Source organism: Aplysia californica, unplaced genomic scaffold (assembly GCF_000002075.1).
Source record: "Aplysia californica isolate F4 #8 unplaced genomic scaffold, AplCal3.0 scaffold00061, whole genome shotgun sequence".
In the NCBI taxonomy this organism is placed as follows: Eukaryota; Metazoa; Mollusca; class Gastropoda; order Aplysiida; family Aplysiidae; genus Aplysia; species Aplysia californica.
Window position 1 is genome coordinate 826652 of NW_004797331.1, and position 24817 is coordinate 851468.

A 24817-nucleotide genomic window follows, 5' to 3' on the forward strand; every position below is an offset into this window, starting at 1 on the left:
GAATTTCTAAAAGTTAAACCTATTTGCTACTGGTAAAAGGACTATGACATAACAGATGAATTTTTCTTACTTTTGGAGAATAGATATAAATAATTGACCAAACTTTCACACTGTTTGAACTTAAATAAAGTTTTGACAACTTCACCTGTTTTATTGTGATAAAAGTACTTTACATATTTTTTCTCTGGTTGTATAAAGAACATAAAAATATTTTATTCTTTTTATCTCACAACTAAAAATAGTACAAAATCCTCATCAAAGTTTGTTTATTGTCTACAAAATATGGGCAAAAAGGAATGGATAAAAAGAATGTCAACTCACTTGACTCTGGACTGTAGCTCGATAGAAGTAACCGTCCTCAATCCTTCTCGCAACAACTTTCTTTCCGACCAAAAGACTGCCTGCTGCTGGTGACAAGTCAAGCACTGGATCTCCTAACTTGTCTTGGGCTGCTAGCCATGCTTTAGCTGGACGATATCTTGACCAATAGTATGGGTAGTAATAGCGGTGAGGCAGAGTGGAGTAAAGTGCTGGTGGAATCACAAAAGGGTTATGGGCGTAGGCCAAGGCTGCAGCCCGAGAGGGACCACCAAGAATTTTATCTGGGTCAACTTGGAGAGTTGTCGAAACACTGCAAGTCTTGATGTTGGGTCTCAGGGTGTTGTTGACAGTGTGGACCAGCTTTTCATGAGAGTGGTCAGAACGATAGACTGGTGTTATCCTCTCCACACAACCATGGGTTGTCAAAGTGACAATATGAAAAGAGCCAAATGTTTCCACAGCTAAGTCCTCCATGAACTCGGTGGCTACCTCATCTGCAGTTTCCCCTGTGAGGTAGATGCAGTGGATGCAACGACGGCCACACACACCTACAACACGGTCCAGTACATCATCAGCATACTGGTCTGGCAGTCCATCAGATACTAAGTACACAGCTTGACACCCTGGGTCAGCTAAGGCTGTAAGAAGAGCATCTTGCGTGTTTGTCCCTGTCTTCGCAGCCAAATTACTTATCCACTTCTCTGCAACAGCGACAGTCTCTGGCGTACACTGCACCATTTTATCCGCCCACTGTGTGACCTGTGAATTAAACTCAATGAGATTGAACATGGGTTGATCATCTCGTGCCGCCAGAGAAGAGAGTGTTTCCATCAGCTGATCTTTTACCACATGCAGGCAATTGAACATGCTTCCACTAGTGTCAATGCAGAACGTGACACATCGTTCAGGCACACGGCCAAATATTGTGGGAAGCTGGGTTTCTACAACGGTCTCAGGGGGAGCTCGTCTTGGAATGAAATCTGGAGACGGACTGAACACCACTGAAGACAAAGGCTCTTGCGGTAATGGAAAATTCCCAAGATGACGAAACTCAGTAGGTGGAGATTTGAAAATTTCGTCCTGTTCTGCTGGTGGAGCCGTTGGTTCAAGATAAGCTTCAAGGACCACATCATGTGCTGGCTCTTGCTCAGGGGTCACCTCATCTTCTGGGGCCACCTCATCTGCTTTGGGCAATTCCTCTGCAGGTGACTGCTCTTCAGCCTGTGGACTTTCCCCTGAGGGAACTGGAGACTCTTCGTCTGACATAATTCTGTAGTCTGGAAAGATGAAATTAAAATACTGTCATCAATAGCAAGAGGCCTTCTAAAGGACAAAAGCAAGATAAAACAGTCAGCATAAGTAATGTCAACAAAATAAACAAAAAAATTATGGTCAGTTGGATCAACTGAGAAAGTTACATTTTGTTAACTATGCAGTTTAACAGCTTGCACTAGTTGGGATTTCTTACTTCAAATTCTTTGCAAGTTTCTTAAAAGGAGCTGAAATATCAAAGAGAAGGGAATATCATAGCAACAAATAATACCTACTTCATAAAAAATGTAATATGATCAGTCCCCCCCAAGCTGAATAAAATTAAAAGCAAAATATGATTTCTTATCTTCACTTCTTCCTCTCTTATCATAAAAATCTCCCTCTTTTTCAAGTTACTTTTGTCTCTAGCATTAACACCTTAGCTATAACTGACATATTGCAATTCCCCTAAGAAAGATAACAGTGAACAGAGATAAAATCAGCATAAAAAGTATATACAGCAGATAAAAAAATAGATGAGGAATATGATCAACGCCATATTCATGGTAAAGAAAACTATTTGGCATTTAACTCATTTGCTACGTATTATTTTTGGCTTGTGGACGAATTTTTTTCGGGAAGGCGAAATGAGATGATAACTAGTGCGCAGTTCAAAGGTCTTTGGGGCCACAATTTCAAATAAATATTAACATATTATGCACCGAAATTTTCAGTATAATTTGCAGAATACATCTGTAAGGTTTATTCGTGTATTTTTCAACTTTGGTTCCTGTAAGAGGCGATTATGCAACACAATTTTTCTTGGATGCGGATAAAATTTGAAAAATAAAAAATTATAATAATCATCTCCTGTGAAACTCAAAAAATATTTTTGCACCTAGTCAAACGATACATTAAAATAACCATAAATGAATATAGGACTGGAAAATATTGAAAAATTTGCAGTTAGTTACATGCATTCCATAAAATTTGCACATTTGGATCATGACATCCGATATTGAAAAAAAATAAATTTTATAATCTTGAAAAATTGACAAGATGCATTCACAAACAGAAAAAAACACTCGTATCGTATATGGAATTATTCAGAATTGTATTTGGAGTAAACCTACACATGTCTTGAGTGGTACTTTTTGTGTAATTTCACAAAAAATAGTGATTTTTGGGAGAAAAAAATAATTTGACAATTTAGATCTAGATCTAGATCTTGGACTGAAAAATATTGATTTCTCAATAACAGAGCAATGGCAATTTGAGCCCAATTGTATCAATATTCTAAACAAGAGTCCTACATTTCTTTAGTGTGCAAAATAATGATATATTTTGTTGTGTTAAAGTAGTAAGACTGGTATCTGGGCTATAATTTGAACATTGCGATAAAACAAAGTCGCATAAACTTCGAAATCGTGTTTAAAAACTGAACCAAAACTTCCGATTTTCGGAGGCTCGGAGGAAACGTTTGACCCGGAAGTCAACATTATATTATGACCTTTATTTTAACAAGGATATGTGGATTGGAATAGAATCTAAGCTAAAATTGAAGATTGGTTCTCGAGTCGCCAGGGGCGGCTTAGCGTACTGATGGCACTTTCGCCGCGCCGCCCCCCACGGCTCGCCGTAGCGAATGAGTTAACACATGAACAGCCGACCTATGATAGAAAATAAAAAGGAGATACCAGGCTTGAATGGGAATGCTGAACACATAAACGTGTATTGCATAGACAAAATTTAGAGTGTCTTGCGAGCTCGCCAAGATTAAATACTCCATCCCCATTAATTTTATCAAATCATTTTTATATTATTTGTGATTGCTACGAGCACACTTAAAAACAAACCCTAGGGCAGGTTAATTGATGGTTTCTCATAATTTTCACGATAATTGGAAATGAGATATAAGCTAGCTACCACTGCAAAACAGCTGATTAACTTTAGAACACTTTTTAACAAGGAATAATAGTGTAATATAGTAAACAAAGCAGATGCGTGCGTAACATTGAATAATTAAAACCCTTATGAAGAGTGAAAGAAGGTAGGCTACATTTTTATTGAAAATTTCCCAACTATTATAATTTTTCAAAGCAATTCTCACAATGTAGCAATAATTAGTACAATAACAAATAGCAAAAAGGTATACATAGGGCCTATACATTTCAAAAAGAATTTCAATGAACTAGATCTAGAATCTATTATATATATACAGTCGAACCTGCCCTGACGGCCACCTGTACAAACGGCCACTTTCCATTTCCCCCCTTACGTTTTTTCTATATAATTTAACTGTGTAAAACGGGTACCTGTCCAACACGGCCGTGGCCACCATAATTTAACACACAACCCCTATCATACTAAGCAATAATACCTGTCTTAGACGGTCACCTTAGTAACTCCATTACGTTTTGTCATAAATTGTGCATTGGCCCCTGGCGTTGTGGGCGAGCCGTCATAACTCAATCACCTGTCGTTGTTGTTAGGTAGTCCCTCCAACCGATCATGTTGCGTAGGCCCCTCCCACTGTTGACTAATTGCTACCAATTTTCAGCTGCTGGTGAGGTAAGCGTGTGATCCCTTTATAACCCATAAGCCCCGCCCAGAACTCATACACAAATCGTAAGTGAGATGAGTGGTCACTGATTACCCAGTCTGTAACAAAGTAACAAAGGACGTCAACATGAACTTGTTACAGAAGCGTCGCTCGTTCTCCGAGTAGTGGCGACCCATGTGTTTGTTTTAACATGGCACTCGGTCTTCCTTGTCTGATACATTTCGTTTTATTGTCACCCTTGTGCAAAATCAGCGACAAAATAAAAATTACAAACGAAATACAAACCAACAACAACAACACCAACAAAGACAATATAATGGGGCTACTTTCGATTGAGACCTCAGATGGGAATGGTTTGATTTCTTTATCTTGATCAGTCCTGCCTAAGACGGCCACCTGTCTTATACGGCCACTTTTCTCCTTGACAATGGGTGGCCGTCTTACACGGGTTTGACTGTATATATCAGCAGTCTTCTAGCCTACAATTAAAGCACCCTGAACATTATTTTCAACTCCCCAGGTTCTTTTTGGTCAATGGGAAAGCTAGGTAATGAAAAACAAAGCTGCGGCTTGACCGAATCAAAACAAAGGATAATATGTTGTCACCCTTGATATTAAGTTTCATTAAACCATAATATATATATAGGCCTATATACACAGGGCTGTCAGGACAATTCGTTAGGCTTATTATATGCCCTCTGCTGTCAAATGCTAGAAATCTATAATCATATCTTCTACATTACTTGAAATTTAAATTTGCTAAACATCACTAAGTTAACTCTAATAATTGTACATGACTCATGAGTCATCAATAGCACCCCCCCCCCCCCCCCCCCTCTTTATTTTTACGAAAAAAGATGTTAAATTGTGGGATCTATATAAAATGAATCATGGCAATGCATCAGATCAAACGCACATATGTCCAAGCTTCAGATTGGCACGGGCTATGGCAGCTTGACAACTTTCACGCCGTTGGCAGGTTGGAAAGACTCAATAGACTACAGACTATGAGAGGAACTCAACGGCAACGGGAACACACTACTGAATCTAAAACTAAAACAACTCAGATTAATACTTTTACGAGTAAGCTCTGTTTGTTCCTCCTATTTTAGCTGTATAGATCTGTTTCAATGCATAAAATTAAAACTGAAAATCTCCTGTACCTGTATGTTTTGCTTGAAGACTCAGAGAATCGAGGGAGGGCCAGGCACCGAAAGCAGCCCGTGTCAACCCGTGTTTATTACGCTTGACACTTGTCGCTATGGACGCCATATTGACCGTGAGGAATCATTGTTTTAAAATTTTGTTAATTCTGATTAAAAGAGTACTCATACTCTTGAAAATATATAGCCCTTTTTGCAGTACTTTAGTATTTTAATTTATCTGAAAAGATTTTTAGGAACTTATTTCTCTAATAATGCTTGTTTTATGTATCAAGTCATAACAGACAATGTCTCCATTATTCTCCCTGTTAAAGCAAAACAATTAGCAACTTGTAAACACACCACAGAGAGTTTGTCAATCTTAACTTTGCTTTTCACCTACAACGGTTTATAATGAAAGAAAATTCCCAAAACTGAACCGTTGAAAAAGTATGATAACTTTTCTTCTGCTAAGCTTTTGAGAACCATCTAATATTTTGAAACTTATGTGATAGAATGAAAGAATAGACAGCAGCAAAGTATTGTTCCTATAAAAATGAAATCTAGAATTTAGATTTTAAAGAACCCACAAGGGCCATGTACTCTGAATGAAGGCCAGGTCGGTCAACATCAACAATCAACTAGATCCGATCTAGAATCTAGGCCTTGACTCTAGATCTCTAGATCTATTGACAAAGAACGAAGGAGACAGTAAGTTCGTCCTCGGTAACTATTCTAGATAAGGATCTAAGGTTTTTAACTAGATCTATCTAGATATCTATACTTTACAAGCCCAGCTTGTTCAATTTCGTCTGTCCCCGTTCCGTGCCGTAACGAGCAACCAACTATGACTATGACTATGACTATTATGATGAATGATGAGACAGAGCAGAACAGAGGTGTAGGGGATAGGGAAAGGGTGTGGGGTAGGGTAGAGGTTTAGGTTTGGGGTAGGGAGAGGGTTTGGTCTCTTCTTTATTGCATTTGTTGGGTGGTTGCTCGTTACGGAAGTCCTTCCGTCCCCGTCAAAAAATTCTTGCTCATTAATCATTAATCGAAGTGGCTAGCCGTACACGGCTAGCCTGAGAGTCTAGCCGTACTTTAAAAGTACGGCTAGACTGCCAGTATGGCTAGACTGCCAGTCTAGCTATGGCTAGACTGCCAGTCTAGCCGTACTTAGATCTAGGTTTGGCCCTATCGACTCGAACCTGTTGAGTACACAGGTCTCATTAGATCTAGATCTAGAATCTAGATCTAACTAATTATATTATGGCCACCTCTATTCTCACCCGGAGTGAGAATAGTGCAGGCGAGTCTTGTGGCTATTCTCACCCGGTGCGCGTTCACCAAATTTTGCGTTCACCCTAAACCACAGAATTCTACACTGTGATAACAGAAAAATTGTAGAATTCTGTGCCGTGAACAAACGTTCCATTACAACTGTAGCCTACTAAAAGCGTACAATTTTGTCTGTGGGCAGTGGAGAGAGAGAGAGAAAGAGAGAGAGGAGTAGCGCGAGAATTTCCGGGCAAAACAAAATGGCGACCCGCGTAGTTCGGCTCGATTCGAAAAGTTAAATAGCCGTAGCATCTTTATAGACAACCAAATTAATTTACTTTTGTGTTTTAACATCATTTTTTAACTTTGTTTTGGTCAATTTGATCGTCCACACCGATAGACAGTATTCAGAAAGAGACGGAGAGAGAGAGAAGAGGGGAGGAGTTGATCTTGCGAGAACTTTCGGGCGGGTGAGAATAGCCACTTTCTTATATTATTCAGGTTTAAATAATGCAAGTCAGAAAGGCACCTTTTGGTTTTGTCTGAAATACGAATACTTTAGGCTTTGCAAACTAAAAATTTCATTTACAATTCAGCCTTAAGTACGGCTAGCCTTAAAGAATCTAGATGCATGTAGAACTCTAGATCTAGATTCTAGCTTCTTGATATAAAAAAAGGACGCAGTGACTACATTCATGGCCCCCTGAATCATCCACCTTTGGCACAGAAGCACGTCTGAAACGCTACAGTTGCTCAAATTTCAAAGTGAATGAGGAAGCAGCTCAGGAATACTTGTGTGAAAAATAATGACATGAAGCTACAGCGAGCACCTAGTACACCTCTGTGATTGGCCCAAATTTCCGCCATCTATTTTTGTCGTCTTCCTGGGTTTCCCCCAAGACTCTTGGGTTTTCCTCGCGAGTAACTGGTTGACTGAATTGTGGCGTGTTTGTTTAGGGTTTTTGAAAAATTAATTTGTGTTATATTCTTTTCTCAGCAATGCTCGTTCCATAAATTTACTGTCTCCTCGAAGTTGCACACACACACACACACACAAGAGCGTGCGCACTCAAACACATGCACACGCACACGCACGCGCGCACTTACACACGCACACACACGCGCGCTCACACACAGCCCAAACAGTTGGTAATGAAACCGAGTGACGTAGCGCTTCACGCGCTAAGCGGCAAAGCGGGCCCGCAACGATGAGATCTTGTTAACTGGCGAGAGAAGGTCCAGGATTTTGCTTTGAATAGGGTTAGAGTACCAAACTCTTAATTTCGTAATCCTAACCAGTACCTAATTGCAACGTGGATCCAGAAAATGTGAATAAGACATGCAGTTTTAGGTAATGTAATGACTTAATGTTGTTTATTTTTATTTGCTGCATAAAGCGGATATTTTTCTCTTTTCTATATTTTCTGAAAATTCAATTAACTTTGCTTTCAAAAACTCAGACTAAACAAATTCATAGGAGAAGGATCCCTGTTTCTTTTCCTTCATGAAAATCAACCTGCCGTTAATGAGCAACTACAAACCAAGTGGGATAGCTTGCCCTGCAGCCCTAGCTAGCAGATGCATTTTAAAAGAATTTTTTCCCCAGCAGCTTTAATCTAGTTAAATCATCAGACAATTGGCCAACACTTGAATCATGACAAGTTATATCGCTGGCTACACTCTAAATAATCAGGACTCCATAGAATGTTCCTTATACTTGTCATGCCAAAGCTGGATTGTCAGATAGCAATTGTTTTCATTTGTGTACAGTTCTCGGGGAGGGAGGGAGGGTTTAGATTGTTATGCGTACTGTTTGTGGATGGTTACAGGCAGCGACCAGTGATACTGACAGGTCTGTTTTGCCATATTATATGTGTCAGGACGCGATGGAATCAGGTGCTCGTCAATTTTTGGGCATATGGATTTATTGGTATCACCTGAAATCTGATTTATTTGCCTTGCTTCCAATGAAATAAATATTCATTTGTCTGGGATAGAACTCAAGATAATTTCGATTGGAAGAATTGAGGTCGCCTGGTTTTAGCGGTGAAATTAGTGAGAAATTGGCCGCCAAAATTTGGTAACTCCAATAGCTAAAGAATCTTTGAAAACTGAAAAATGGAATATTTTATGCCTTTAACTTTAATCAATGTTTTTCAGTAAAATTCACATACATGGAAATGTGTTTTTATATGGACATAAAAGAGGTGAAGCCAAAAAATAAAAATTCGATAAAAATGTCCAAACTGGCAGAAAAATGCCTATTTCTCCAATTTTGATATTTTGACGAGTACTTTATTTCACTACACTGCCTCACATATGTCTAGCTGTTTAGTCTTTTCTTTACAGTGTTCAACGGGCAGGTTGATACTATATGTTGTGTTTTCCACAGAATGATATTAAGAGCTTGCACTTATTTTCCTGCCAGCAGACTAAAGATCTTGCGTCTTTTTTACATTTTTTTACTCTCCTTCTTAACGTCCGATTTTGTTCATCAAATATCCTTGTACTGATAAACTGCATGTAGCCATGAATCTAGCTAGGGGGAACATGTTGATGAGAGGGTAGAAATTAGTGGTCTTGTAAACAAATTTTTAGTCGACTGGGATAACATACATAAAGTAGAGTCCGTGAATTTCAAACACAAAAATCACGAATTCTTGGGTATCTCGAACATAATGCTCGGTGCTGTTTCAGTCCCTATGTTTTCTCTGTATTGACTTCTCAGAGTTGCCGAACACTCAGAAGGAACCCGCAACTCTTGAATCTCAAAATCCATTTGGCATTCTCAACTAAAGACCCGGCTTTACAGCCTTTCTGGCTGCATGTGGGTGTTTCTTTGTTATTGTTACAGCCGAAACGTGATCCTTGTCTCACCATGAGAGGCTGAAGGACGGAGTGGGCGGGGAAGGGGGGTTGGGAAGTGATACTCACCACACCGCATGACTGGCTCGCCACGCGCGCTCATGCTGTGGGATGGCAAGAGGCGTAACTTTCTGTAAACCAGTGAAATGAGAGGAAAGGAATGATGTAGGAGTCGGTGTGCACACGTGAGATTTTCTACTTTCCACTTTCAGTCATCTTCTTACTTTCACACCGTCAACACGTTCATAAAGGGAGCTAACCACATTAATTGTTTTAATGTTCTTTTTTACCTCCCTTGATTTTCTCTCTCTTTCTCTGTATTTGAGGCTTTCACGGACATGACGAATTACTGAAGTCTCAAACACTATTTCCAATCACTGACAAATTCGAGTTACCCGTGTTTTATAGTATGGCTTTTATTGAATACTTGCCTTTCATGTACAACTGGTCTGGTTCTCAGCATTAGTAGTACCTTTACTCAAGACTTGTCCTCATGAAACTGATGTGTCAGCTAGAATGTCATATAAAAGTGCAATATTATGTCTTAAATGTGTCAATAACAAAGCTCCCTCATATCTTAGTGATCTCATCCAGATTTATGTTCTATCTAGATCACTAAGATCAGGCAATCAGTATCTTTTGAGAGTTCCTAGAAAAGGGGGTAAAAAATTAGCTGAAAGATCGTTTGCCCACCTTGCTCCATCAGTTTGGAACTCTCTTCCTCAACCCTTGAGACATACAACATCTGAGTCTAAATTTTAAAAATCTTTAAAGACACATTTAATGACATCAGTTTTATGTCAGTAGATTCATGTTCAGTACAATGTTATGTAAATGACTATGTATCCATTTATGTATTTTGTGAACTGCATTGTGGATATTATTTTATTATATATATATATGTGCTCATTTCGTGACGATGTGTAAGCGTGCGCGTGTGATAAACAAGTAGATGTGTGTGTGTGTGTGTGTGTGTTTGGCGTACATGTGTGTGCACATGTGTGTGTGTTATGTGTGCGTGAGTGTGTGTGTGTGTATGAGTGTGTGTGTGTGTGTGTGTGTGTGTCGCGTGCTTGAATATTGTTCATACATGCATCTTACTACTAATGGAGCTAAGGCCAAATTTTGCGAACAGTATATTCTCAGAAACTACCCAATGAAAAAATATGAAACTTTGCTAGTTTATGTAAAGCGCCTAGAGCTGTGTTTACACGAGAGTGGGCGCTATAGAAATGATCTTCATTATTATTATTATTATTATACTTCGACTGACCTGCCAATAAACTTATCAATCTACTGTGCTCTCATTTGTCAGACATTTCATACAATAAAACCTCTGACTTGGAGAAATAGAACATTGGATCAGGTGAATTAATTGGCTTATATGTTCTCTTGTGTTTCAAGCGCAAGGTTTATCTGTATTGTAATGATACTTTAAAATTTGACATTCATTTCAGCTTGTTGTTGTTGTTATCGATCCAGCAACAGCTGGGCTCTCGCCCTTCTGTCCAATGCCATGTAGTGATAAGTGCAGGTTTGCTGCAGTTGCTGTAAAGTTCCATAGAGTGTGTTGTCAATGTTAGGTCTCGGAGGGAGAAGGGTAGCTCTGATGTCATTTAGGGCTGTGCAGTGGAACAGGTGATGATCTACAGTCTCATATATATGCATAGTCACACAAGGGACACATTGGGGGAAGTTCCGGGTTTATTCTGTTCAGGTGGAAGTTGAGCTGTATATGTTCTGTTCGCAGGCGGAAGATCATGGTCTGTTTCTTTTACTGAAGGCGGTTGATATTGTCATTCCTTTTTGTTGTGGTCATATTATGTTTGAAAACTGCTCTGCCTGTCTTTCCCTGGGCCCATCTGTTCATCCAATCTTGTTTGTTGTTGCTTTTGATGATTTGTTTTGCAGTGTTGTATGAAGTTGGAATGTTGGGTTGTTCCTGTCTAGGTCCCCGTTAGGCAAGTGTGTCTGCTCTGTCATTTCCAGGTATGTCTGAGTGTCCGGGGTCCCACCGCATTACTAGGTTGATGCCACAGAATGTTGTCAGATGATGGGATCCAAACAGTATATGGGTCAAATGTTGGTTTAGATGATGGTCATTTTCTATGGCTTGTAATACTGATAGTGAGTCAGTGAAAATCACAATGCTCTGTGTTTTTCCAGGATGAGTGTCAAAAACTGTACGGAGATGGTACAGTGCTGTTTCAATTGCTATCATTTCTGCATCGTAGTTGCTGCATTTCTCTCCACAGGCTGCAGAGATCTCATTGGAACTTTCATCTGGGTACTGTATTAGTATTCCATATCCGGCTTTGGTTGTGCCTTTGAATGCTGAGCCGTCTGTATAGACGTGTATCCAGTCATCTGAATAGCTGTCGATTGTTTGATGTGATGCAAGCATCAGCGTCACTGGGTCTGACGATTTTGTGCTCTTGTCTTTGAGAGATGTTGAAATGATTGGCTTTTTTAAAGAAAGGTGGGGAGGGATGTTTTGGTTGACTCTTTGGGTTTCTTTTCTGTTTTGTGGTTGATGGTGACTCTCCATTAGTTCTGTGATGTGATGCATGATTGACTTTTGTTGAATTCGTTTCTTTGGTTTCCATGTTTCTACTAATTTCCTGTTTGGGTGGTTGGGGCACATTCTTTTTGTTCTTTCGTGTAGCTCCAAAACTGCTTTATCTCTGCGGATTCCCAGGGGTTCAACATTTGCAAGGATTTCGCACGCAGCGGTAGGTTCATTTCAGCTTAAAATTTGTTTTTATTCATTTCAGCATAAAATTTGTTTTGTGCAACATTAGAGTTGATTTGATAATTTGGATCATTTGCGCACATACCGCTTTTTTTTTTTCTCAGGTTGATTTTGTGGTCAACCATGAAGGGCATGAGTGTGAGATACTTTTCCCACCTACTGCAATCTGTCCAGCATTTTGGAAAATCACCATGCAGCCTATGTAGACACGTTACATCACCGAAACCTTGTTGGGCATCTCTTTTCGCTGTAAATAATCATGGATTCTTCACAAAGACTGACCATGCTCAGGACGGACCTTTTGTTCCGCGCCGCACGCTGATGTATGTGCCTGGCCACGACCCTAGGAAGTTGGGGAAAATTCCCAATTTAGGTGTGGATTGTGCTGTATTAGAGTGTGAAGATGGTGTCGCCCTAAATAAAAAGGTAAAGATTGTAGATATTTGGTGACCTTGTTGTGATTGGTTATTTGTTCTCAGACAGAAAGTATAACATAAGATTAAGATGCCGTAAGAAAAAAAAAGTGACAGTACCATTTTGATTTTTCTTTCATTTTTGTAGCATTTTAAGTTTTTCATCTTTGTTGAATTGAACATTTTAATTTTTTTTTTATTGGAAATGCATTTGTGACTTTATTTTCAATGAACCAGGACTTGAAAAGAATAGCACTGAACAGATATTTTGTATTTATTTCTTTTGAAAAAACAATAGATTTTCATTAATTAGGCCTGTTGATTTAACCACTGATTTTGTAAATGAAACTATTGAAACTGATGTAATTTGTCTCTTCTACCCTTTTCTTTCCATTCTGGTTTGCGATCTGTAACCTCAGAAATATTTGCACTATTCGTTCATGTCTATATATATTCTGGCAAAGAGTATCAATCTGACTTTAACTTTAATACAAATATTTAACAAATGTTCTGTTGCAGGAGGATGCAAGGAAAAATATTAAAGAAGCTCTGAGTAGTCTTCAAATAGACAACATCGATGTAGCACTGAGAGTGAACTCAGTGTCTAGTGGCATGATGGAGGATGATTTGACAGCCATCATTGGGCAGGGTCTTGGATCTACTTTAGGAGTTGAACAGCTTCCACACACCATCTTGTTACCGAAAGTGGACTCTGTAGAAGATCTTATTATTGTAAGTCGAGATTGCACCACATGCAATGAGTTTTTGATGAAAAAATGGGGGGGTTGAATCTCTATTGTTAAAGAGTTTTGTAAGCCGAAAAAAAATCTCTTCATGATCTCACTACAAATAGATAAGTTCTCTTCTGGGTGTTTATAATTTGATACATGCTACTTTGAGTTTGTATTGTAAAGACGTGGATGTTTTGAGATTTTCTTTGAAATTTGAAGAATTTTTTATATTTTTTCTTAATTTTACATGACTCTGTTATTAAGTAAGTTTTGAGTCAGTTGAGGCATTGGCTGAGAATATTTTTTTATTCTCACCTAAAGCTCCATTGTTGTAATCTTCTCTGAATTAGAAGCAATAGTTCAGGAATCTGGTTGAGATAAGAAGCCAAAAAAAAAAGCAGACAAAAAAATCCTCTGTCCTATGAAGGCTAAGTGTTGTAGAGAGGATTACTGTGGCTATAATTAGAGCAAAAGAGTAGCTTAAGGTATTAAGGGACTTTTGGTGGGGATATAGCTGATTTGGGAAATCACTACCAATTTCACAGCTCAATATCTTTATTTTAATCATCATACATTTTTTTTCCCTGTGTTGGCAGATCAGCTCCCTACCACTTACTGTTGTACTTTCTGCAATCAGTTTGTGCATATAGAAGCATAAAAAAGGCTGATATTCTCAAAAATGCTAAAATGGATGTAGCAGGTTTTACATCTCAGCCCCTCATTTTCACATGACATTGTTCCCAACACCTCATGGGATGGAATTTGTCTTTTCCACTCAATTCTGATTTCAATATGTGTGAGGTGGCGTGGTGAAATCGGGCGCAAAACAATGAAGTCAAAGAAACGGCCATTGTTCTGGGCGTATGGAATTTTTTTCGAATTGTCTTTTGATGGCTCAACAACTTTTATTTACTTTTAAAAACGCAATTCTGTGTAGATTTTACTGAAAGACATTGAATATACTGCACAAAAATATAAATTTCAAGTTTACAAGGACACTCAAGCTTTGTAAATCACCAAACTTTGGCTGCCATTTTTTCGCTAATTTTACTTCTCTCACCAGGCGACACCCACCTCCTTCAATTGCAAATATCTCAACTTCTATTCAAGACAAATGAGTAATTTTTTCCCCAAATAAAAGACAAATGATTCCACCACGCGGCAACACATATTTCTTTTTTTATGCTAGAGTCTTATAGGTTATCGTGTTGTCTAATAATATACTTTTTATTGCATTTAAGTTCACAGATCGATTGCAGGCTGTGAAATTAGGGCGGGACTATTGCCCGTACCTCATTACTTATGTGGAAAGTGCCCAGGGACTGATGAATATGAAGGATGTTCTGCATCATGCGACGGAATACTCCAAAGATGGCGTGTACAAGATTGATGGTGTCGTCTTTGGCTCAGATGACTTCTGCGCTGACATTGGTTAGTCGTTTCCTTGTAGATTTGCTTCTTAAGACTGTGCATCTTACGAAGGCTTTGAGTTTGTCTTTGTGATGAATATCAGTATCTGGTTGTCATGGTTAGTTTAGATGGACAAACCATTAAAGTGTCTTTTCACTAAATAAGGGGAATAGTTACTCACTGTGAGAACTAGCCAGATGCAAGTGTTCAGCTTTAAAGAACATGTGCATAGCAAATTTGGCTTTTTCTCATGCTATTCCGAGCTGTTCAGGCTTTTCCCATGTGTTGTTAGTTAGTTTTTAGTTTTACTTCCACAATCTATTCTGCTTGGGCCCATATTGTAGAAAAAACCTTTGATGCAGTTGTTGTGGCCACATAGTGTGTCAAGGTGTCGTAGTGCTTGGAGTTTGATTTTCTTTTCTTTTTTGGTTGGAGGAGGGAGTTGTTCTGTGTCTGCGAAATGTTGTTTTGTAAAAATTTGTTACAAAAATCTGCTTGACAGTAATGACAGTTGTTGTGTCAAAATGCTTTTGAGGTATTTCTCTATGAGTCTTTCCATGATGATGATGATAAGTATAAATGATGAAGTGGTCCTAATTAAACATAAAGAGGAAGATGATTGTGTAGCATGGTGTCAGAACAAATCACCACAACATACTAGTAAGTAAAACGATTCATGTCTTAGACATCTCTTTTCTTGTCCTTTTGAAGTTTTTGTAATCACCATTCAATTTTTTTACTTTTGTTGAGATCAGTGTATGGTGTATGACTTTCATTTTTTTGTGGTTGTGAATGTGAAATTTCCTTTTTAGTTCAGTGACAATAATTGAGAAAGTCAAGCGCATGTCGACTGTCAGCATTGAGAAAGGATGTTTCACTCAACTCAATATGTCTTGTGCATTCTTTTTTTTCCCCCATTTGCAAGGAGCGGAGAGGACTTTGGATGCTAAGGAATTAACATATGCACGTCAAAAGATTGTTATGGTGGCTAAAGCATTTAGGATTCAAGCCATTGATATGGTATATGTGGATATTCACGGTGAGTTTCCATCAGCATTGAAAAATATCTCATTGATACAGGATATTGTAAAATTATCATCATTATGGTCATCCATCCCTACAACTTACAAGAATAGTGCTAATAAAACTTAAAGCGTGGTGACGCAGCTCAACAAAAATTAAGTTTAGGGGTCAAATTATGCAAATTCAGGTTATTCTGGCCCTCCGGGAAATCGCGGTCTTGCGGACGCACTTGCGGCCGTGTTTTTCGTCGAGTTCCGCAATAAACCCGCAAGTTTTTGCAATTTTCGCAATTTCTTGCAATTTTAGGCAAAAATACATCAACGCTTTAATTTTAACAGAATTTTTAATACAAAATGGGGCGAGTACAGAATAGAGCCAGTTTTAGAAAATATTTGCACATTTTTATCTCTGATAAGAAGGTTTTGCACCGCAATCTTCACACTGAACCCTTGCAGATTTTCTTATGTGTTCGGTATCGGCTCAAAAAAGGTACCAATAGAAAGATCAGTTGATTTTCTATTAGAATAGAGTAATCGGCCTGGAATTATTTTGCATCAATCCTTCCGCGGAACTCTGAAAGCTTGCGACCCCCCCCACGCGGGGAGCACTCGGTACACTCCGGGAAAGAGCCGGTGGCTTGCCGCTGGGGCTGGTGCGGCGCCAGCGGGGACAGCGCTCTGTGGGTTTTTTTTAATCGAAATAATGACAGATCATTGTGTTTGAGGCAATAAAATACTGATTTGTAATGATCTCACAGTCTTGAGAAAAATTAGGCTCCATATCTATGTTATAGTAATTGTACTCTGTTAATGTGGAGATGTTTGGTGCACTTGATACTCTTTTATTATCTGTCAAACATAGGGTTGCAGCCAGTTAGCGACTTAACAAATTTTATCAAATTTTAAATAGCTACCCTTTTCTTAAAATTGACTGAGAGGTTAAAGAATGGTACTGGTACCAAAATTCTCAGGCGACATTGGCTTTTCATATGTAACGGATCAATTTGGCATACAGCTACTTTAAAAATTTAGTTTCTGGCACCCTATTAACTATGTGTAGCCAGAATAAGCACCCCCTTTCTTTATTCTATTTCAGTGTCACTTTCACAAGATGATAACAACAACTAGTTCTCAAAGATTTGTACAGGAATTTTTGAGGGATGGAGTAGTATTTAATTTATGAAGTTAAAAAGTTTGATTTTCCCTAAAGAATTTTTTTACTGTTATGCAATAGTATGGGCCATTTACATAGCAACGGAATTTTCTTTGCCCTTGTTATAATACTAGCTAACCCACAAAACATATTTGTGTCACGAAGCAGTGGAATCAGATGCTTGTCAATTTTTTAGCATGTAAGGTAAAGTTATCGGTGTCATTTTAAAGGTTGTTCATTTGTCTTGCATTCGATGAAAAAATTACAAATCTAGCTTCAATAGAAGTAGGGACATTTCAGATAGGAGGTGAATGTCAGCGGGTTTCACTTCAGGAGTAAAATTAGCAAGAAAATGGCGGCCCAAGTTTGATGACTTCCAAAGCTTGAGAGTCCTTTCTGTGTATTTTTTAATAGACATACTTAAAATACATAAATGGCCGAGATAAATCTTTTCTGTAGTACCCCCTCTTTACACTTTTCTTACCGTGAGGCGGTTCGCACTTGTGGCCTCGCTGGACCGAGAGCCGCAAAATATGGCTCGGGTGGCTCGCTATCTATTCCTATCCAGTAGTGAAAAGGCAGGAAATTCTCGTCCGGTCCACGTTTTAAAAATAATGATGCGAAAGAAAATATGGCACTGAGAGACGCTTTTTATTTATTTCAGCCCTTTTTTTATCCCCTTTGAAACGTAAAAATTAGAAGAAAAGCGCTCCCCTGACTTCAGTATATGTCTCATATATTTTCACTTCTATAAGAGGTAGACATACATAACTTTCAGCATTTAATTTCTTTGCATTACTTGAGGCAACCTGCCTGGGAAGTTTGAATGATGCTGTTGTTGTACTTTTTTAGGTATGACCTTTCAAAGCTGGAAAATTGTTGATTTCATATGAAAGCTTCGATGATGCATAATCACTTTTAGAAACCCTAAACAAATATAATTGGAATAAATCTTCAATATTGTATACCATCTGATAGATTATTTTTTAACCGTCAGTTTGATGGGCTATATGATATGGTTTGTGTGTGTTAAGTCGGATGTCTTGATATTTTCCTTTGGTGGGGTAGGGGTTTAAAAATAGGTCAGGGAAAAGCTCTGGGCCAGTGGTGGATTTTGACCTGGTAGGAAAAGAGTTAACTGATCTTTTAATATTGTTGGCTCATGTTGCCATAGTTTTGGATTCTAGGCTTTGAAACTAACACTATTTAAGTTATAAACAGACCTCTTTCTCTACAAATTTGGGAGGAGGATAGCTGTTTGCCACTTTTGAAAAATAGTGCAAATATGTACAATATTGTCGAAATGCGCTTCATAATACTACTTTAATAGCTTATTTGGAACAGGTGCACTTCCTGTGTATAACAAATGACATGTGTATTAAGATAATGTTCTTCCAGATTTGGCTAAGAAATCATGAGTTTCTGCACTCGTGCTGCACCAACCTTTCTTTATTTTATTGTGAGTCATGATAAAGATAGCAAGTACGAGAAGTTCCAGCTTGATTACTTCACTGTTTGCCATGGTTTTATATTCTGACCTTTGCCTTCTTGAAATTAATTTTAAGACGGAACTGAAGTCACTTTTAACTAATGTTTTTGGCAGACAAAGAAGGTCTCCGAGTGCAGTCAGAGGAAGGTGCCAGAAAGGGATACACAGGGAAGCAGGTAATCCATCCAGGTCAGGTGGCTGTTGTGGAGGCAGCTTTCACACCCAGCCCAGCCCGAGTGGAGTGGGCCACTGAACTTATCCAGGGCTTTGATGAGCATCAAGCATCAGGAAAGGTAGACTTAACTTCTGGTTACACGTGTTTTATTTTTCTGAAGACTAGTGCTTAGCCAATTTGTCCCCTCTTCTGCTTGTGTTTTTATACTTGTGTCACCTCGTGGCTTTTTGGAGTTTTTAAAGTTGGTAAATATACACTCTGTGTTTACATAAAAGGGGCGGTGTACCCTGATGAATTGGTGATGAGAATCAATAGTGTTCTTGTAAGAATTTTATGAAACAGTCAAAGGTACCAGTGCTTTCTGGGGGGCTTTTTTTTATTACCAATCAAAATATTTTTAAAATTCAAATGTTCTTAAACTTTTTTGTTCACTTTGAGAGTGGTCATTAACTCATTCTCTGACCCGCCCCAAGTAGATTCAAACCTGGTTATACCACCGCCCTTGGGATGAGCATGAAGTTGGCGAAACAGTGGGGCTGGTGGTTCAATTGGGGTTCTTCTGTTGTAAATCCGCGACTGTCTGACGTCGAGGAACACAATTCTGCTGTGCGAACTGTGTTTGAAAAGTATCTTTTTGTTGATGCTGTACATGTCTGGCCCTCCAGGAAATCGCGGTCTTGCGGCCGCGTTTTTCGTCGAGTTCCGCAATAAACCCGCAATTTTTTGCAATTTCCGCAATTTCTTGCAATTTTAGGCAAAAATACATCAACACTTTAATTTTATCAGAATTTTTAGTACGAAATGGTGCGAGTACAGAGCCGATAGGCCAACGTAAATCATGGTATCGGCCCAGCTCAAGCCTACTGAGCTTACTCTAAAAGCTATAACCGGAAATTCAGGCCGGAATGTATCATGTACAACACAAACTGAGACGTAGGCTCTAGGCCGAGAAGGTGGCCTTCTCTGGGTTAGGCCTTTAGACCCGCATGTGAGCCTCAACCAGATTGTCTGAAAATTTTGCGCAAACCCCCCCCCCCCCCCCCCAGACATCCGAGCAACGAGCGACCACCCCAACAAACACAATAAAGAAGAGACCTAACCCTAACCCTACCCCCAAAAAGAACCTGCAACGGGCCTCATGTAAAAAGGCCAAAACAAGTCCTAAATGGAAAAAAAAAATTAATTAAAAAACCACACTCCAAAACAAACAAGGAGCATATAGAATCTAGATCTAGATCTAGATTCTAGATCTATATATGGCTTACATCTACATTGCTATAGGGTTTGATACAATAACACAATAGAATTGGAATATGAATCCTTCATATATAGATCTAGTAATCTAAATAAATTTAGATCTAGATCTTGTAGAACAAGTGAATAGGAATAGGCCTTGAACTAGAAATCCGCATCCGATTCCGAACAGAGGGACTCAGCTGAGTCTAGATTCTAGATCTAGATAGATCTAGATTTAGAATCTAGATCCTAGATCTTTACTAGAATCTAAATAAATAAATAATTCACGCACCTGATGAAATGCTTATTTTTACCAATATAAATATTACAGCACAACCTATGATAGGGTTTGACACAATAGAATTGGAATATGAATCCTCCATTGAGGTCTATTTATAAATCTAGATCTAGATCTAGATTCTATTAGAACAAGAGAGTCGGACTTGAATGAATCCATATACGATCTGAACAATTGAATTAGTCAACAAACGAAATTCAAAATGGCCGCTCGAGCACGAAACTGAAAGTAGATAATTTAAGTTGTCGTCCTTTTTCGTATTCGCATTTCTACTTAAGTTCCGAGGTTCCGACAATTATGTCGGAAACGCCGACGTCGGCGGTGCGCGCGTCGGCGGTCGGCACGAAAACGAAAGTGCCGACGAAGCCGACGGGAGAAAAATGGGTCGCTGGCAGTCGGCCAAGCCTCGCACTACGCACATTGACTGATACAGGCGGGCCTAGCGATAGCATCGGCCGGTTCGCGACTGTCGGATTTCAGACGATTGTCGGCAAACATGCAGGTCTAGGCCTTTTATCTAATGTGTGTAGTAAGCGTGCCCGTGTGATAAGAAAGTAGGTGTGTACGTGTGTGAGGTGTACGTGAGTGTGTGTGCGTGTGAGTGCGCGCACGTGAATATTGTTCGTACACGATGCATGTGTCTACATACACGGTAACCGGGCACCTAGTCTCAGTATCTACGTACACAATAACCCACCGTAATGAAAATTAACCAATATTTGTCCCGTGCTGTCACTTGTTGAAATATAAAAAGAAAATTATACACGCGTCTTGTCAGGCTCGCCATCGTTACCGGTCAGTGAACCTGTGCTTTCGCTTCACATTCTGAGTACCGGTTGGGGTCACCAAAGTTCATTCAAAGTCTGTGCGCTACGAAGTATAGGGCTCCGGAATAGGAGAATTATTGATTTTTTAAAAAAAATGTACAGTCGGAGGAGGGCTGGAGTTGAAGGCGACACCAGATGACAAAAACTGAACTTGGAATTCTTAACTGCCCGGTTACCGTGTACGTGACACTTAGACTACGTGCCCGGTTACCGGTTACCGTGTACGTAGACACTGAGGCGGTGTCCGTGTACCGTGTACGTAAACACCCCGTTATGTAAAACGCCTTAAGCTGCGTTCACACGGGAGTGGGTGCTATAGAAATGATCTAGATCTACATAAGTACATGTATTACTATTGTTTATAAATGGAAGAAAAAAAATTTGCTGTATTTTACGATTTGACTTAGTGTTAAAACAATACCATGCCGGTTTTAAAACTGAAAATATCTTAAATAGATCTAAATAGAGATTACCGGTGTATCGAAGGTTTCAAGAGAAAAATAGAACAGGATCTGGTTTGATTGGAGCATAAGCTTTTTTTGTATTTAGAGGTTGTTTCGAAAATCTCTCGTCAATTTTTTGGTTTTTTTTAGACTGAACCTCATACACTTCTAGATTTTTGCATGAACCAAGTACCCGGTATGTACTAAATTTGGTCAAATTTTATGCCTTCATTTAAAAGTTATTACGAAAACCGAGGGTTCCGTTATTTTTGGTCACGTGTTATCATATTATATTTGGTCGATAACTTTATTGTTAATGTACTCGTGTGTTGTTACTAGTAAATGTTGTTAATAACATTTGATGAATTTGTATTGTGGGTCATGATTTTTTAAAAGGTTGTGCTGCTTTTATGCTACCGGTACTCAAAATTGTCATGTTTTTTAAACTAAAAATGTTAAGCCCGTATTAATGCGCCTGGGATGGGAAAGTTGCAATTTTTTGCAATTTTTAGGCGGTTTACCTTGCAATTTTTTGCAATTTTTCTAATTTAAAAATGCAATTTTCCGCGGGGCCAGGTTATTACATATGAAGGGTACAAGGGAAAAGAAGAGATGTAAGTTTTTGGATAATTTGAATGGTACATGGGTTGGAAAATGTTTATGCACCTCTTCTGATCCATCTATGTGTGTAGGGTTAAAACTAATCAGTCGCCCAATATTAGGCTTCTAAAATAAGTTTTACTATGGAAAAATGTGGGCTGTCAAACATTTCAAATAATTTTTGTTTTCCTCAAAATGCCAAAAAGTGACATCCCTTGTGCGTTTTTTAATATTATTTCCTGAATAATGCCCAGAAATGTTTATAAGCTTTCTGTTCCCAAAGTGGTATTTTAAGGGATCTGAGAGTATAGAATAGAGCCAGTTTTAGAAAATATTTGCACATTTTTATCTCTGATAAGAAGGTTTTGCACCGCAATCTTCACACTGAACCCTTGCAGATTTTCCTATGTGTTCGGTATCGGCTCAAAAAAGGCACCAATAGAAAGATCAGTTGATTTTTCTATTAGAATAGAGTAATCGGCCTGGAATTATTTTGCATCAATCCTTCCGCGGAACTCGGAACGCTTGCGACCCCCCACGCAGGGAGCACTCAGTATACTCCGGGAAAGAGCCGGTGGCTTGCCGCTGGGGCTGGTGCGGCGCCAGCTGGGACAGCGCTCTGTGGGTTTTTTTTAATCGAAATAATGACAGATCATTGTGTTTGAGGCAATAAAATACTGATTTGTAATGATCTCAGTCTTGAGAAACTTGTGTGTTGTTACTAGTAAATGGTAATAACATTTGATGAATTTGTATTGTTTGTCATGATTTTTTAAAAGGTTGTGCTGCTATAATGCTACCGGTACTCAAAATTGTCATGTTTTTTTAAACTAAAAATGTTAAGCCCGTACTAATGCGCCTGGGATGGGAAGGTTGCAATTTTTTGCAATTTAATTTTAGGCGGTTTACCTTGCAATTTTTCTATTTCAAAAATGCAATTTTCTGCGGGGCCAGACATATACATGCTGCACTTGTATTCTGAGCCAAGAGTTTTCTCTCTCTCTCTGTGTCTATAGCTTTCTTGTGGGAGAAAGATATCAAGTTGCAAACCACACCAGTGGGGGTCTTGTGCACCATGTGCGGTGTGCACCTCTGGTGATATGGTGGGGCAAACTTACATTAGCTAAATAAGGGCCGTACAACTGAGACAGTCGGCAGATGGCAGTGTGAAGGTGTAAATATTATAGGCACTCGTTTTCGCACATTAGCAAAACCTGGTGGTAAGCGGGGCTGGTGATACAAGGTTTGACTGTACTTTGGAAAAATTGATAAACGGGGTATGGAAAAATTGATAAACGGGGTACTACAATTGCTAAAACTAGTGAAACCCCTTGGTTTCAAGTTTCCAATTTTTTTTCCTGCTATTGGTATTGACAGATGTGTTTCAGGGCAGATCTTCTCGGGTATGTTTTTGCCATTCTTTATACTTTGTGAGTCAACTGAGCGAGCGTTAAGGAACATCCCTTGATAACAAAATAAAAAAATGTTGAACCTCACTGCATTTCTAACTGATGGGGAACTCATTTATGTCAATAATCCAGGTCATGTTTTATGGAATCGGGTGCTTTAATTTTAATCAAGGAAGCGTTATAGTGTCCAAAAATTGTCTTAAACTTTACGGCATTCTTTTTGACACCTGCACAATGTGCACCTTTTATTTTCAATATACTTTGCTTTTTTTGTTAACAGCACATCACCCTAAGGAAGCCCTTTATTTAATGTGTTTGTTGTTCTCACCTTATTGACTTGTCTTTTCTTCCAGGGAGCATTCACATTCAGAGGACAGATGATTGACATGCCCCTGCTAAGACAGGCCAAGAATGTTCTACAGATTGTGAAGAATGTACATCCAAGATGAAATCATTCATGCTACTTTTACTCTTGTCTTTTCAACAAATACTTGTGAGAATTCTCCAGTGGTGGATAACAAATTGTGTAATCAGTGAGGCTAGCTGAGTTGATGCTTAATAAATGATCACTGAATTTTACTGACAAGGATGCAGCTTAGGCATAGTAAGTGTAAGACTTCCTGAAGGTCCTATAAAATTCAAAGAAAAGGAAATGGTGTTGGTTTGCCTGTTAACAAGGACAGAAACTATGATACAGAGGTATGGAACACAGAAAGTTTTCAACACTGATACTTTCTGAACAGAAGAAGGTAGTTGAAAAACATGTGCTAGCTCATTACTGAATTAAAAATTCAGTATGGTATGTAAAACAGCTCTTGCTGCAAAATACTTGTTGGACACAATGCCTTTTTCTTCTGATAGGGAGAGTGCCGCTCGCAAAAATTGTTCATTGTTAAAATTTTGTCTGGTACTTGAAGAGTGTAGAACAGTGTTGCCTCCCTTGTGTATAGCGAGTCCTGTGTATTTGGCAGTCACGTCACTGTCTCATCTCCGACAGATTTGAATAAATTTGTGCCATAAATGTCACCATATTTTTTGGTCATTGATTTATGACCTTATTGATGTTATAATACGCAGTGATTCATAGTCATCATATCGGAAAAACACAATACTGAATCATGAAGGGCCTATACTTTTCACTGTTCACGCGTGCCATATCATCACCTCAGAACTATTTTGTCCAAAGTGTCTCTTTACATAAGCACACTTTGGTCAAAATAGTTCAGGGGCGATGATATGTTAGAGTTACATTTGCTATGCTCTTGAATATTTAGATGAAATATTACTGTTGAAATTGGAAAACACATATTATATCTGTGGCTGCTTTTCTACCTTTACCTTTTTACTTCAATTCTCCATCCAAATTTTTGGAATTTTTTTATGTGTACCAGTACAACTACAACACATATTGGCAAATTTTTTTATGGAGTGGGTAACTG

At 38.8% G+C, this 24817-nt stretch overlaps 2 protein-coding genes across 3 annotated transcripts in view; one reads left to right on the top strand and one right to left on the bottom strand.

Moving 5' to 3' along the window:
• LOC101861562 overlaps positions 1 to 5428 on the bottom strand; it is a 19539-nt gene extending 14111 nt beyond the window's left edge. The window contains exons 1-2 of the mRNA XM_005093274.3: positions 5299 to 5428; positions 322 to 1598 (exon numbers count right to left, since the gene is read on the bottom strand). Of these exons, the coding sequence (XP_005093331.2) occupies positions 322 to 1598; positions 5299 to 5407 (1386 nt within the window). The 5' untranslated portion in view covers positions 5408 to 5428. The remainder of the gene's footprint in view (positions 1 to 321; positions 1599 to 5298) is intronic.
• A 426-nt stretch (positions 5429 to 5854) lies between these two features.
• LOC101861792 (citramalyl-CoA lyase, mitochondrial) lies at positions 5855 to 24404 on the top strand. 2 transcript variants are annotated; one of them, XM_005093275.3, is made up of 7 exons: positions 5855 to 5988; positions 12277 to 12598; positions 13105 to 13317; positions 14558 to 14747; positions 15652 to 15765; positions 18505 to 18683; positions 23732 to 24404. In XM_005093275.3, exons 2-7 carry the CDS (start codon positions 12296 to 12298, stop codon positions 23825 to 23827), a joined length of 1095 nt encoding a protein of 364 aa, XP_005093332.1. In that variant the 5' UTR covers positions 5855 to 5988; positions 12277 to 12295; the 3' UTR covers positions 23828 to 24404. The 2 variants fall into 2 exon arrangements, with proteins under 2 accessions (XP_005093332.1, XP_005093333.1); XM_005093276.3 differs by having other exon boundaries at positions 5855 to 6003; positions 23732 to 23900.
• Positions 24405 to 24817: the final 413 nt, after the last annotated feature.